The sequence below is a fragment of the Haliotis rubra genome, unplaced genomic scaffold (assembly GCF_003918875.1).
Source record: "Haliotis rubra isolate DU_JTF1 unplaced genomic scaffold, ASM391887v1 Scf498, whole genome shotgun sequence".
NCBI classification, from domain to species: Eukaryota; Metazoa; Mollusca; class Gastropoda; order Lepetellida; family Haliotidae; genus Haliotis; species Haliotis rubra.
Window position 1 is genome coordinate 710,436 of NW_025767188.1, and position 16,014 is coordinate 726,449.

Genomic DNA, 16,014 nt, shown 5'->3' on the forward strand with positions numbered 1-16,014 from the left:
CTCAGACGTATGCCATTTGACCTACATACAACTCTCACACATAGGTATCATATCGCACAAAAACAGACGTTGTTTATATACCAGTCTGTGTATCCTTACAATTCTTAGGTCGTGGTCATTATGCCTTCTTAGCGTTTTACTTTCATGCCATGTTTGCTGTTACTTCATTTCGCGATACATCCGTGAAGATCCGGGTTACAACTGGTCTTCATTAACGTATGCTTCTTGTAAGAGGCGACAAACGGGATCGGATGGTCAGGCTCGCTGGCTTGGTTGACATGTGTCATCGTATCCCTATTGCGTAGACCGATGCTGATGATGCTGATCACTGGATTGTCTGGTCTGGTTATTTACAGACCGTCATATAGCTGGAATATTGCTGAGTGCGGCGTTAAACAACAAACCAACCAACCAATCCCTCCGTGATTCATAGCAGTTCGTGGATAACAAAAACACATGTCCACATTTCTCATCAAAGTGTAAACATCACAATACAGAAATACGCATAAATGAAACTGTGGCAGTATTTATTGCCAGTTACATGTTTTCAACAAGTAGATACAATTCCTGGATGATTAAGTCCACAGGTAAATACATATATATGGTAAGGTTACACAACAACTAGCCGTGAGGCTACACTACCACTAGTCGTGAGGCTACACTACCACTAGTCGTGAGGCTACATTACCACTAGCCGTGAGGCTACACTACCACTAGTCGTTCCGCTACACTACCACTAGCCGTGAGGCTACACTACCACTAGTCGTGAGGCTACAATACCACTAGCCGTGAGGCTACACTGTCACAAGCCGAGTCGTGAGGCTACACTACCACTTGCCGTGAAGCTACACTACCACTAGCTGTGAGGTTACACAACAACGAGCCGTGAGGCTACACTACAACTAGCCGTGAGGCTACACTACCACTAGTCGTGAGGCTACACTACTCCTAGTCGTGAGACTACACTACCACTAGTCGTGAGGCTACAATACCACTAGCCTTGAGGCTACACTGCCACAAGCCGAGTCGTGAGGCTACACTGCCACAAGCCGTGAGGCTACACTACCACAAGCCGTGAGGCTACACTACCACTTGCCATGAGGCTACACTACCACTAGCTGTGAGGTTACACAACAACTTGCCGTGAGGCTGCACTACCACTAGCCGTGAGGCTACACTACCACTAGTCGTGAGGCTATACTACCACTAGTCGTGAGGCTACACTGCCACTAGTCGTGAGGCTGCACTACCACTAGACGTGAGGCTGCACTACCACTAGTCGTGAGGCTACACTACCACTAGACGTGAGGCTGCACTACCACTAGCCGTGAGGCAACACTACCTCTAGTCATAAGGCTACACTACCACTAGTCGTGAGGCTACACTACCACTAGTCGTGAGGCTACACTACCACTAGTCGTGAGGCTGCACTACCAATAGTCGTGAGGCTCCACTACTACCAGTCGTGAGACTACACTACTACTAGTCGTGAGGCTACACTACCACTAGTCGTGAGGTTGCACTACCACTAGCCGTGAGGCTACACTACCACTAGTCGTGAGGCTACACTACCACTAGTCGTGAGGCTACACTACCACTAGTCGTGAGGCTGCACTACCACTAGTCGTGAGGCTACACTACCACTAGTCGTCAGGCTACACTACCACTAGTCGTGAGGCTGCACTACCACTAGTCGTGAGGCTGCACTACCACCAGTCGTGAGGCTACACTACCACTAGTCGTGAGGCTACACTACCACTAGTCGTGAGGCTACACTACCATTAGTCGTTAGGCTACACTACCACTAGTCGTGAGGCTACACTACCACTAGTCGTGAGGCTACACTACCACTAGTCGTGAGGCTACACTACCAGTAGACGTGAGGCTACACTACCACTAGTCGTGAGTGTGATACAGGGGGATCTCCTTTATACTTGCTGGTTTCAGTAACAGATGGTCCAAGACTTGCAAGGCACCAGTCACATACACGCGGAGATCTGCCTGGACAGAAAGAACTGTTCCTTCATCACTCATCATGGACTACATCATGGTAACTGACGCATACCCTGACCCACTGACATGTCCAATGTAAATACAATATATCCTTATATCCTTACCCTTGATATCAGCCAGACAGTATTTGATATACACTACATCATGGTAAATGACGCATACCCTGACCCACTGACATGTCCAATGTTAATACAATATATCCTTATATCCTTAACCCTGATATCAGCCTGGCAGTATTTGATATACACTACATCATGGATAATAGTCAAACCAACCTTCTGTATTGTTACTGTTTTCAGACAAATACTTAGTTGCACAAAGTGATCTTGAACAGCTGATGATACCAACAGCTGCCTTGTATGTTGTCAAGTACATTATGTATATCTACACATTGGGTCTTTGAATGGCATTTAGAAGTGATACACACAAGGAATAGTGTTTGATGAGTGAGTGAGTGAGTTAAAATTTAACGTCACCTCGGCAATGTTTCAGCACATAGTGGCGAGAAAAGTTGGACATAAACAATAAATACAAGTAGGTAAATAACCAGTCATCGACGGACTGTAAAATAACTAGAGTATCACAGATATGGATATAAAACTAGCATGGGAAACTAAAACATTTTAATTAAGGATGACAATACATTATAAATCACAGGCTATAGATCGCCAACAACTGAAGGTAGATCACCATACTAGGAACCATGGGGACTTACATTACTTTTGCTACCTGCATGGACCCTAGTTGGATTTACACCATCCCTTCAGCCGCTGGCGATGGTAGGAAGATTTAGCCGAAATTTAAAATAACACAAATACTACGATTAAAAAGTATGGTTTAGCGAAATTGGCTTGGAAAGTTTTAGAGAGTTTTATGGATGTCAACTTCTGTATTATGAGGAACAGAACGTTTCTGAGCATATCCTTACTTCTTCATCTGGTGAATGAATGATAAGAGGCAGAGGGTATATAACTGTACACGTCGGCATAAACACTGCATGAATCTATTTACAACACGTACACGCACACACACACACACACGCACGCACGCACACACACACACACACGCACACTAAAACAAATTGTCATAAAATAGGGGTCGGGTAGCCCAGTGCTTAAAGCATTCGCTCGACACACCGAAGACCCGAGATCGATTCTAAACAATTTACAATGTGTGGAGCCCCTTGTAATGTCCCCCGCCGTGATTTGGGTTGAAGAGTGAAAACAGCGTCGTAAAACAGAAACTCACTCACTGTGATAAAATATTCATTCGTTTGCTGTATTTTATTGCTCTTCATTGATATCATAGTCACAAGTTGGCAATTCATGTGTATGCGTGCAATAGTAGTTTACTGTATCTAATTGGTGATCGGTTTCACAACGGCTGCTAAACCTTGACTGGTTTGGCTACTCTTGGTACCGATGAAATACGATCCCCCATCCAATACCGATTTAAGCTCCACAGCTTGTTACCTTCTGCCGGAGTCTGCAACCACAAGATCGGAACATCCGTAGGTAACGTATGTAACGTATGTAAGTTGTGACAGGTGTGCACAAAGATTATTGCCCTGTAATGCTGATCACATGTCTGTTGAGAAGAGAATTATAACAGGTGTTGCATACACATACCAATTTATACAACATATATTCCAACTAATGTTAAAAATTCAGTAAAACAACTGCAAATCAAATCTTACACTCTTTCACTCTTCAAAAAAAAAAAAAAAAAAAAAGAAACGCATAGGCGATTTTGAGAATATTGGAGTCATGTAGCTGCGGCAAAGACTATTTCTTTCCAAAACGCCATCATTTTGTGATTGTAAACAGCTTCAGTGCAAAAGGTGGCAATTTAAACTTTTTCCCTTGTTTTGGGAGGGTTTGAGGAAATATTCCCCTAAACGTCACAGAGAAAACATGCAGAGCAAGTAAGCAGGGGAAATGAACATTTTGTCTCTAATTGCATTCGACAGATTCTGTGGAAGAAGTGTAATGATGTGGTATGTGATATCCAGTACACAAAAGTCTGATTTCTTTTACTGGTTTAGGGGGAATCAGCAAATCGGTAAAGCCCTGGCACATCACATACTTTCGATTATGGACTGACGGAGTTGTTCCAGCAAGACAACGCTACTTCACATACAGCTCGCGTCACGGTCCGCTACCTTGCCAATTCTAAACACGCCTCAGACACTTCCACTAATGTCCATCACATTGCAGGAAGGAAGGGGAGTGAGTGAGTGAGTGAGTGAGTTTTTATGCCGCGTTTAGCCACATTCCAGCAATAGCGAGACGGGGGACGCCAGAAATGGGCTTCCAGAAATGGCCCATGTGAGAATCGTGTTCGGCGTGACAGGCGAATGCTTTAACTACTAGGCTACCCCACCGCCCCACATTACAGCTCAAGGTGTGTTCTTCTATAACAGGTATGATTCGTTATATTCACATCGAAATCATGGAAGATATGCCAGAGTGTGTGAAGAAAGCACTGGGTGAGTTGTTATTTAACGTCACAACAGCAGTATTTCAGCCATATGGTGTCGAAAACAATTTACTCATTAATCAGATATATGTTTAGACAATAAGATTGAACTCAAGAGTAAAATGGTATCGTAATTCCAAAAGGGCAATGTTCAGTGAAATGTTTAGACAATGAGTTTAAGTTATTTCAGAGTGCAGTGTTCCTACAGTGCATCACGAGTGCAGTGTTCCTACAGTGCATCACATCCTATCTATCCAAGTACCATATAACTATACATAATGTAAAGAGAGGATTGTGACACGTTCACTCACTTACAGCATGTAAACACCTTCACTCCATCTAATGCACACAGGTACATACAACTACGACCACCAACACACAGTCCCCATGGATGGTGGAAACCATCTTGTGATGTCACTATGTTTCTAACAAACTGTCCTGACTCTGTCAGATGGATGACTCTGTGTTGTGAATAGTCTGTCACCAGGATGTCGCCTGTGCTGGTACTTGTGATACCACGTGGATCCTTCAGTGCTATGTGTCCTGTACGTCTGTACTTGAACACCACATCTCCCTCGGGGGTCAGACACACGACACACTTGGTTCCAATGTCAGACACCAGGATATTTCCTGTCCTCGTGGTACAGACGTGGAAGTTGTGGGAACTTTAAGATGTCGTTATCCACCTTTGTGACCAGGGAACACAACTGACTACCCAGCACAGTGAACACGTGTCCCTTGTTATACATATCCAGCATATCAACACAGGAGTTGGGAGTGGGAACTTGCTGCTAGTGTTGATGTGTGTCGGAGCACGTTATCCACCCCAGTACTGTTTGCTGGCCGACATCTTCCAGTGTTCTACTCAGCTTGTCCGTGTCCTGTCTGAATGTTATCCTGCCAATTCAACCCTTCTCCTTCACGTCTACGACTCCGACAGCCTCCACATCACCGGCCTCACATCCCTGATACATCTCATACACATCCATGTCACACTCAGACTGTAGAGCCTGGTCTATCAGCTCAGTCTGTTGTTGGTACATCTGTACTGACATCTCACCTGACTTTATGTCTGCTTTCAGTTGTCCAATGTGTTTGTCAGACATAGACATCTTTTTCAGGTCAGAAAGAAGTTTCCGTTCCTTGACTTTGAACGCCTCTATTGCTGTGGGACTTGCAGACCTGATATTTGATTCTATTTGTAGGTGAAGCGCCATTTCTTCTTTGACCCTGGAGTTTTGTTTTTGACATATGTTTTCATCTGATTGTGTTTCTTTAACAAATTATCTTTATTTCCTTCTCAGCTCGGTTTTCATTGCAGGAATCTCTGACTCAATTTCAACAACCATGTCACATTTCCTGTGATGGATAATGCAACATGTTTGACAAACAGCTGTTTTGCAATCTTTGCAAACATATTTAAGATTCTCGTCCTTGTGAACTTTACACATGACCTATTTCTTGACCTTGACCTTTGTCTCACCAGACAGGTCAACTACGCCATGGTGACCTGAAGAGGGAATTCGCTGGTGCATCCGTGTACATCGTTCACACAGTGCGTCGTCACAGAACACCAAGTTGTAGCTGGAGTTGTCTCCCCTTCCTCCTTGCAATAACTGCAGTTAGTTATATCTGAAATAATCATTCATTCATGTGGTGATATTAACCTCGTGACATCATGATGCATTCTAGGCCTACGTGTGGCGCGTATATTAGTACAACCCACAAACACTTGGCCCAAATGTTTAATTCAGTCAGATATCAGGTCTTGACAATCTGCCCGGGAATAACCGTCAAGTTGTTTTTTCTCAATACGTACTGGTGCAAACGTTCACAAATACTCAGCCACAGACAACAGGGACCTACCTGAGGCAGTAGCTGACGTAACAAGGCTAAGGCCAGGTGTGATATAACTTTGTGGAATTTATCAACGTTATCAACGGTAATACACATAATGCAAAGTGCATCCTCTGCAGACAGATCCCGTAAAGAAAACTTGTTCAAATTGGTTGAGACCGGAGCTTTATGTGTCGGGTTCCGTACATCCGAATACGGATGATACGAGTTTTGCAGATCCGAATGTGGATTAGTATAATTCACGCAGACACAGCTCTGTTACCTCACTTTCAGAAACGTTCCTTTTGTGACAATAGTCAGGAAACAATAAACGTACAGGTGAAGGCAGGTGAGAAACTTGAGTTTTCAATAGCTACAACGATATGCATTATCCTTTCTGTCCTGTCTACAGTCATGACATTGTGTTTCAACAGGTGGGTCGTTGTTGATTGCCTGGGACTGTCCTTGTCTTACACAACCACTCATCTCCCACAATTGTCCACACACTGTTGTATTGTATTATCACCTTGGTGCAATGTGTCTATTTACAATCAGATCCACCTTTGTCCCCAAAAGCAGTACACAGTAATTATATTTTTATGTACTGGTTACTCTGCTGTTAAATATTTCATAAATGATAGAAGTGATTACCCAATGACCGATTGACTGTATGTAGAAAACCCGTTTTCTGAAACATGCATTTGAATGTTTCATACCGGTATCTCTGTAAGGTTTCCTATCTTGATACATTGTTGTCACAAGTATCATTTTTTTAGAAAAGTGACCTTTGAAAATAATACTAGTCTAGAGAATGCCAGAGAAAAATCTGAACGTTATTGTTTTGATGTTTCATGCGGGTGTTATTTATGACTGACCTTGACCTAGGCGTGGATGGTCTATGACGCTCTGGAGCTGTCTGTAAAGGATGATCTTCATGGAAATGAAGGATAGAATTTCCCTCAGCCTCTCAAGCAACTTCATATGATCTTATGAGGGTATTACTTAAAAGTGTTACTTCAAAACTTACACTCACAAAATAGTTATATTGATGATACATATATTATGCTGGCCTTGTTTAACACTACGACCACTATTTTTACATTTCATATATACATGGAAGAAAGTATCGCAACAGCCCACATTTGTCACTATAGCAATATGCTACCATTATCCATACCATAGAAACGTATCCACACCTCAGTTTAACTTACTATCTGTACTATACTATACTCTACTATAATTATATTGCAAATCTAAACTCAAAACGAACGAATATTTGTCCTGCGAATAAGTATGGTCGGTTCCAAGGTTCTAGTACACAGTTCACGGGAAATCACATTAGTATGAATGAACGAGCACAATGACAATGTCTGTACTAACATCTGACCCTCTTCCTCACGGACTGTATCAGACGTTACATGTGACGTTGAGGAATGACGTCCAACTCGTGATGGAGATCTTGCCCCAAGACACCAATACCTCTCTGGCGTATTCGAAGACCCATAATTTCCCAAACATGTTCTATGGGATTGAGATCTGAACTCCTGGCGGGTTAATGTAGAGTTACTGCCACCACTTTATGTAGAAATGTACACGATGTGCTCTGAGATTGTCGTTCATAAAGACTGGCCTTGTATTCTGAGAATGGCCTTTGAAATGTGTTACAACGACCCTGTCTGGGATGCCACTGTCCATTCCGGTCTTGTCTGATCTTCACGGGGCCAAGTTTGCAGTCACGTGAGAGGCGTTGCAAATGTAATTCGAATATATAGGAATACACTGTATAAAGGACGACAAAGAAGCAATTTCCTACATTAAATCATACGTGTTGTATTGCTTTTCATAATCATGAGAGGTTGTCAGTGTTTACTGAGTAGTAGAATCAGTGACATCAATATGTATTTTGATTGCTTCTTCAATCAATATATACCCAATTGTCTCATACGCCATCATTGTGAGATGAACATCCTCTGCACATGACTTGAATCAAGCTCTTGTCATAGTTATCAAGACAGGAAACCTTCCCACTAAAGTGACCCCTGTAAAGACTGGACATGTCACAAACACCATCAGCACCAGACAGTTGGTAAAAGAAGAATGTTCTGACGGTCAAGGTCATGGATGCTCCCAGTCTGTTGCTGATCTCACAGTAAGCTTGGAGCCATCTCCTGATGATACCCCAGCAGTACTTGACACGTCCAGTTTGTTACCGATGTAGCAACGGACATGATGGAGCAGGAACATAGCTCTAAGTCTTTCCGATGACTAGATTTTACAATGAACATCGTGGAACAATACGCTCAATGTGGCTGCTGTTTGAAGTGGTTGTCAGGTGGGATAACCAACAAACCATTTACTACCTTCCTCACAGTAAGCTTGGAGTCATGATGGACCTGATGGAGCAGGGCCCTTGCTCCATGTGACTGTTGTCTGAAGTGGTTGCAAGGTTGGATGACCAACATACCATTTACTATCTTCCTCACAGTAAGCTTGGAGTCATGATGGACCTGATGGAGCAGGGTCCTTGCTCCATATGACTGTTGTCTGAAGTGGTTGACAGGTTGGATAACCAACAAACCATGAGGCAAGCACAGAGTTCACGTTAACTACGATTCCTCACGTGGAGACAAGCAAGGGCCCGGCGCATGTAACCCCTAAACCCAGTCTCAAAGACTAACAGTAAACAATGCTTCACATATTCACAGACACAGTTTCGACAAGTGGAATTAAAACATCTTTCAAACATTTAGTTACTGGAACAACTTGTTAAACTTAAAAGCGAATGTCATGTGAAGTTTGTTGTGTCAAAATAATCGAGGAAATGCTGAACGTTCTGGTTAGCACATTACGTCATGGCCACAAGACATGAGCATCCCTATTAAAGTACTGTCGAAACAAACCCCTGTTTTTATGGTTATTGTTCTGTATCTCTAAAATTTATACAATTGCAAATAGTATGTATCTAAATACCCCACGCGATCAGTGGGATGCGTAATAGGATATACAGAAAAGCATGTTTCCTCCTAAAATCGGGCAAAATTTAAATAGCTGCTGAAAACAACAGATCAGACTATTTATGGCAATTAGGTTGCTTAGCCTGGTATGACGACGCCCTATCGACTCACATGGCATGGAACATTGCACGTGTCTTTCTTTCATAAAGTTTATGTTGAGATAATGTAAAAGAGTATGGAAAGCTTAAATAAGCCATCGTATTAAATGTCGAGATATATAGGTGGCATGACCAAGATCGCTGGAGTCGGAGGCATGACGACGGGTCTGACACGATCGACGTTAACGCCATGGTAGGGGTCACTGTTTCCGGTACACGGAGGTTATGATATGTGGCGTTATCCATAACGATGACGCTAGGATTGTCCAGACAGGAAAGGAGCTGATGTTCCATCCACTGAAGGAACGCCTCACCGTTCATCTCCTGGTGTGTACTGGTTTTGCTTTTGAGACGACTCCTACATGTCAAGCCAAGGGCTGCACTGGTTCTATGATATACCCTGTCTCCTGCACAAAATACTTCTAGACAATAGCAATCAGTAATCAGAGACTCCATGCTGCTTCATCCAGGAAGTTTAACCTAAGTTCAGTTTCGATGATTTAAGGTCAATGAACTCTTGCTCAAAAGATACTAGATCAAGGTTTTGATCAAACAACATCTGTGATAACATTCAGGCCCTGTGTGGTTCTCTACTTTGACCATATGTCATCCAGGTAACCAATTGACCTGCCTTTGCATGTGTTTATGACGGGTCTCACAGGTGAGACAGGATATGCTCACATTTCCATGAACACCTGATGAACATCTCATGCTCACAATGGACCCTGTTCTTGTCAGAGTTTTCTTGTGAACATGGAACGGGCAAGCCATAGGGCAAGCCATGTCTACCCTTTTCACTAACACATTATGCCAGGAATAATTTCTTGTTAACCGTTCATATAATCATCACCGAGAGTTGGCCAGTGGTGTCTGTCTCAGTAGTTAATCAAGACTTGATGGTGTCAGGAGTTGATATTTTTAGATTATGTATACCATACTACGTAGATAACGGTAGACGTGTCAATACCGACTCTTTCTTTACGGACCGTAGCTATATAGGTGGAATATTGAAGAGTATTATCATATCTGCTGTAACTGTCCTGAAACATTAGAAGTATGCACCCGTCTTATACAGTTATACATTTTGATATGTGAGTTTATACGTTACATAGTACCCAGAAGGTACCAATCAATCTTGAGGAAGGTAGTGAATAGCTGTTACCCCACCTGGCAACCACTTCAGACAACAGTCACATGGAGCAAGGGCCCTGCTCCATCAGGTCAATCATGAATCCAAGCTTACTGTGAGGGAGGTAGTAAATGGTTTGTTGGTTATCCAACCTGTCAACCACTCCAGACAACAGTCATATGGAGCAAGGACCCTGCTCCATCGGGTCCATCATGACTCCAAGCTTACTGTGAGGAAGGTAGTAAATGGTTTGTTGGTTATTCCACCTGGCAACCACATCAGACAACAGTCACATGGAGCAAGGGCCCTACTCCATCAGGTCCATCATGATTCCAAGCTTACCGTGAGGAAGATAGTAAATGGTTTGTTGGTTATCCCACCTGGCAACCACTTCAGACAACGGTCACATGGAGCAAGGGCCCTGCTCCATCAGGTCCATCATGACTTCAAGCTTACTGTAAGGAAAATAGTAAATTGTTTGTTGGTTATCCAACCTCGGAAACACTTCAGACAACAGTCATATGGAGCAAGGGCCCTACTCCATCAGGTCCATCATGACTCCAAGCTTACTGTGAGGAAGATAGTAAATTGTTTGTTGGTTATCCCACCTGGCAACCACATCAGACAACAGTCACATGGAGCAAGGGCCCTGCTCCATCAGGTCAATCATGACACCAAGCTTACCGTGAGGAAGATAGTAGCTGGTTTGTTAGTTATCCCACCTGGCAACCACTTCAGACAACAGTCACATCTAGCAAGGGGCCTTGCTCCATCAGGTCAATCGTGACTCCAAGCTTACAGTGAGGAAGATAGTAAATGGTTTGTTGGTTATCCCACCTGTCAACCACTTCAGACAACAGTCACATGGAGCAAGGGCCCTGCTCCATCAGGTCAATCATGACTCCAAGCTTACTGTGAGGAAGATAGTAAATGGTTTGTTGGTTATTCAACCTGGCAACCACTTCAGACAACAGTCATATGGAGCAAGGACCCTGCTCCATCGGGTCCATCATGACTCCAAGCTTACCGTGAGGACGATAGTAAATGGTATGTTGGTCATCCAACCTTGCAACCACTTCAGGCAACAGTCACATGGAGCAAGGGTCCTGCTCCATCAGGTCCATCATGACTCCAAGCTTACTGTGAGGAAGGTAGTAAATGGTTTGTTGGTTATCCCACCTGGCAACCACATCAGACAACAGTCACATGGAGCAAGGGCCCTGCTCCATCAGGTCAATCATGACTCCAAGCTTACCGTGAGGAAGATAGTAAATGGTTTGTTTGTTATCCCACTTGGCAACCACTTCAGACAACAGTCACATGGAGCAAGGGCCCTGCTCCATCAGGTCAATCATGACTCCAAGCTTACCGTGAGGAAGATAGTAAATGCTTTGTTGGCTATCCAACCTGGCAACCACTTCAGACAACGGTCACATGGAGCAAGGGCCCTGCTCCATCAGGTCAATCATGACTCCAAGCTTACTGTAAGGAAAATAGTAAATTGTTTGTTGGTTATCCAACCTGTCAACCACTTCAGACAACAGTCACATGGAGCAAGGACCCTGCTCCATCAGGTTCATCATGACTCCAAGCTTACCGTGAGGAAGATAGTAAATTCTTTGTTGGTTATCCAACCTCGGAAACACTTCAGACAACAGTCATATGGAGCAAGGGCCCTACTCCATCAGGTCAATCATGACTCCAAGCTTACTGTGAGGAAGATAGTAAATTGTTTGTTGGTTATCCGAACTGCCAACTACATCAGACAACAGTCACATGGAGCAAGGGCCCTGCTCCATCAGGTCCATCATGACTCCAAGCTTACCGTGAGGAATATAGTAGCTGGTGTGTTAGTTATCCCACCTGGCAACCACTTCAGACAACAGTCACATCTAGCAAGGGGCCCTGCTCCATCAGGTCAATCGTGACTCCAAGCTTACTGTGAGGAAGGTAGTAAATGATTTGTTGGTTATCCCACCTGGCAACCACTTCAGACAACAGTCACATGGAGCAAGGGCCCTGCTCCATCAGGTTCATCATGACACCAAGCTTACAGTGAGGGAGGTAGTAAATGGTTTGTTGGTTATCCCACCTGGCAACCACTTCAGACAACAGTCACATGGAGCAAGGGCCCTGCTCCATCAGGTCAATCATGACTCCAAGCTTACTGTGAGGGAGGTAGTAAATGGTTTGTTGGTTATCCCACCTGTCAACCACTTCAGACAACAGTCACATGGAGCAATTACCCTACTCCATCAGGTCAATCATGACTCCAAGCTTACTGTGAGGAAGATAGTAAATGGTTTGTTGGCAAGCTTACCGTGAGGAAGGTAGTAAATGGTTTGTTGGTTATCCCACCTGGCAACCACTTCAGACAACAGTCACATGGAGCAAGGGCCCTGCTCCATCAGGTCCATCATGACTCCAAGCTTACTGTGAGGAAGGTAGTAAATGGTTTGTTGGTTATCCCACCTGGCAACCACTTCAGACAACAGTCACATGGAGCAAGGGCCCTGCTCCATCAGGTCCATCATGACTCCAAGCTTACTGTGAGGAAGGTAGTAAATGGTTTGTTGGTTATCCCACCTGACAACCACTTCAGACAGCAGCCACATTGAGCGTATTGTTCCACGATGTTCATTGTAAAATCTAGTCATCGGAAAGACTTAGAGCTATGTTCTTGCTCCATCATGTCCGTTGCTACATCGGTAACAAACTGGACGTGTCAAGTACTGCTGGGGTATCATCAGGAGATGGCTCCAAGCTTACTGTGAGATCAGCAACAGACTGGGAGCATCCATGACCTTGACAGTCAGAACATTCTTCTTTACCAACTGTCTGGTGCTGATGGTGTTTGTGACACGTCCAGTCTTTACAGGGGTCACTTTAGTGGGAAGGTTTCCTGTCTTGATAACTATGACAGGAGCTTGATTCAAGTGATGTGCAGAGGATGTTCATCTCACAATGATGGCGTATGAGACAATTGGGTATATATTGATTGAAGAAGCAATCAAAATACATATTGATGTCACTGATTCTACTACTCAGTAAACACTGACAACCTCTCATGATTATGAAAAGCAATACAACACGTATGATTTAATGTAGGAAATTGCTTCTTTGTCGTCCTTTATACAGTGTATTCCTATATATTCGAATTACATTTGCAACGCCTCTCACGTGACTGCAAACTTGGCCCCGTGACGATCAGACAAGACCGGAATGGACAGTGGCATCCCAGACAGGGTCGTTGTAACACATTTCAAAGGCCATTCTCAGAATACAAGGCCAGTCTTTATGAACGACAATCTCAGAGCACATCGTGTACATTGGTGATTTCTACATAAAGTGGTGGCAGTAACTCTACATTAACCCGCCAGGAGTTCAGATCTCAATCCCATAGAACATGTTTGGGAAATTATGGGTCTTCGAATACGCCAGAGAGGTATTGGTGTCTTGGGGCAAGATCTCCATCACGAATTGGACGTCATTCCTCAACGTCACATGTAACGTCTGATACAGTCCATGAGGAGGAGGGTCAGATGTTAGTACAGCTGGCGGACGTCACACCAGACATTGTCATTGTGCTCGTTTATTTATACTCATGTGATTTCCCGTGAACTGTGTACTAGAACCTTGGAAACGACCATACTTATTCGCAGGACAAATGAGTACATTTGACCATGTATGGTTCTTATGACAAAACTACAAATTTCGTTCGTTTTGAGTTTAGATTTGCAATATAATTATAGTAGAGTATAGTATAGTACAGATAGTAAGTTAAACTGAGGTGTGGATACGTTTCTATGGTATGGATAATGGTAGCATATTGCTATAGTGACAAATGTGGGCTGTTGCGATACTTTCTTCCATGTATATATGAAATGTAAAAATAGTGGTCGTAGTGTTAAACAAGGCCAGCATAATATATGTATCATCAATATAACTATTTTGTGAGTGTAAGTTTTGAAGTAACACTTTTAAGTAATACCCTCATAAGATCATATGAAGTTGCTTGAGAGGCTGAGGGAAATTCTATCCTTCATTTCCATGAAGATCATCCTTTACAGACAGCTCCAGAGCGACATAGACCATCCACGCCTTCCTTCCTGTTAAAGGTCAAGGTCAGTCATAAATAACACCCGCATGAAACATCAAAACAATATGGTTCAGATTTTTCTGGCGTTCTCTAGACTAGTATTATTTTCAAAGGTCACTTTTCTAAAAAAAATGATGCTTGTGACAACAACGTATCAAGATAGGAAACCTTACAGAGATACCGGTATGAAACATTCAAATGCATGTTTCAGAAAACGGGTTTTCTACATACAGTCAATCGGTCATTGGGTAATCACTTCTATCATTTATGAAATATTTAACAGCAGAGTAACCAGTACATAAAAATATAATTACTGTGTACTGCTTTTTGGGACAAAGGTGGATCTGATTGTAAATAGACACATTGCACCAAGGTGATAATACAATACAACAGTGTGTGGACAATTGTGGGAGATGAGTGGTTGTGTAAGACAAGGACAGTCCCAGGCAATCAACAACGACCCACCTGTTGAAACACAATGTCATGACTGTAGACAGGACAGAAAGGATAATGCATATCGTTGTAACTATTGAAAACTCGAGTTTCTCACCTGCCTTCACCTGTACGTTTATTGTTTCCTGACTATTGTCACAAAAGGAACGTTTCTGAAAGTGAGGTAACAGAGCTGTGTCTGCGTGAATTATACTAATCCACATTCGGATCTGCAAAACTCGTATCATCCGTATTCGGATGTACGGAACCCGACACATAAAGCTCCGGTCTCAACCAATTTGAACAAGTTTTCTTTACGGGATCTGTCTGCAGAGGATGCACTTTGCATTACGTGTATTACCGTTGATAACGTTGATAAATTCCACAAAGTTATATCACACCTGGCCTTGTTACGTCAGCTACTGCCTCAGGTAGGTCTATGTTGTCTGTGGCTGAGTATTTGTGAACGTTTGCACCAGTACGTATTGAGAAAAAACAACTTGACGGTTATTCCCGGGCAGATTGTCAAGACCTGATATCTGACTGAATTAAACATTTGGGCCAAGTGTTTGTGGGTTGTACTAATATACGCGCCACACGTAGGCCTAGAATGCATCATGATGTCACGAGGTTAATATCACCACATGAATGAATGATTATTTCAGATATAACTAACTGCAGTTATTGCAAGGAGGAAGGGGAGACAACTCCAGCTACAACTTGGTGTTCTGTGACGACGCACTGTGTGAACGATGTACACGGATGCACCAGCGAATTCCCTCTTCAGGTCACCATGGCGTAGTTGACCTGTCTGGTGAGACAAAGGTCAAGGTCAAGAAATAGGTCATGTGTAAAGTTCACAAGGACGAGAATCTTAAATATGTTTGCAAAAGATTGCAAAACAGCTGTTTGTCA

At 43.3% G+C, this 16,014-nt stretch overlaps 2 protein-coding genes across 3 annotated transcripts in view; both read right to left on the minus strand.

The window, feature by feature from the left end:
* LOC124291622 (protein wech-like) overlaps positions 1 to 16,014 on the minus strand; it is an 81,596-nt gene that overhangs the window by 5,091 nt on the left and 60,491 nt on the right. For both annotated transcript variants that reach the window (XM_046728674.1, XM_046728675.1), the window contains one exon: positions 4,987 to 5,116. In XM_046728674.1, coding sequence (XP_046584630.1) covers positions 4,987 to 5,116 — 130 coding nt within the window. The remainder of the gene's footprint in view (positions 1 to 4,986; positions 5,117 to 16,014) is intronic.
* Positions 1 to 16,014, minus strand: part of LOC124291624 (protein wech-like) — a 45,155-nt gene that overhangs the window by 4,605 nt on the left and 24,536 nt on the right. The window lies entirely within an intron of this gene.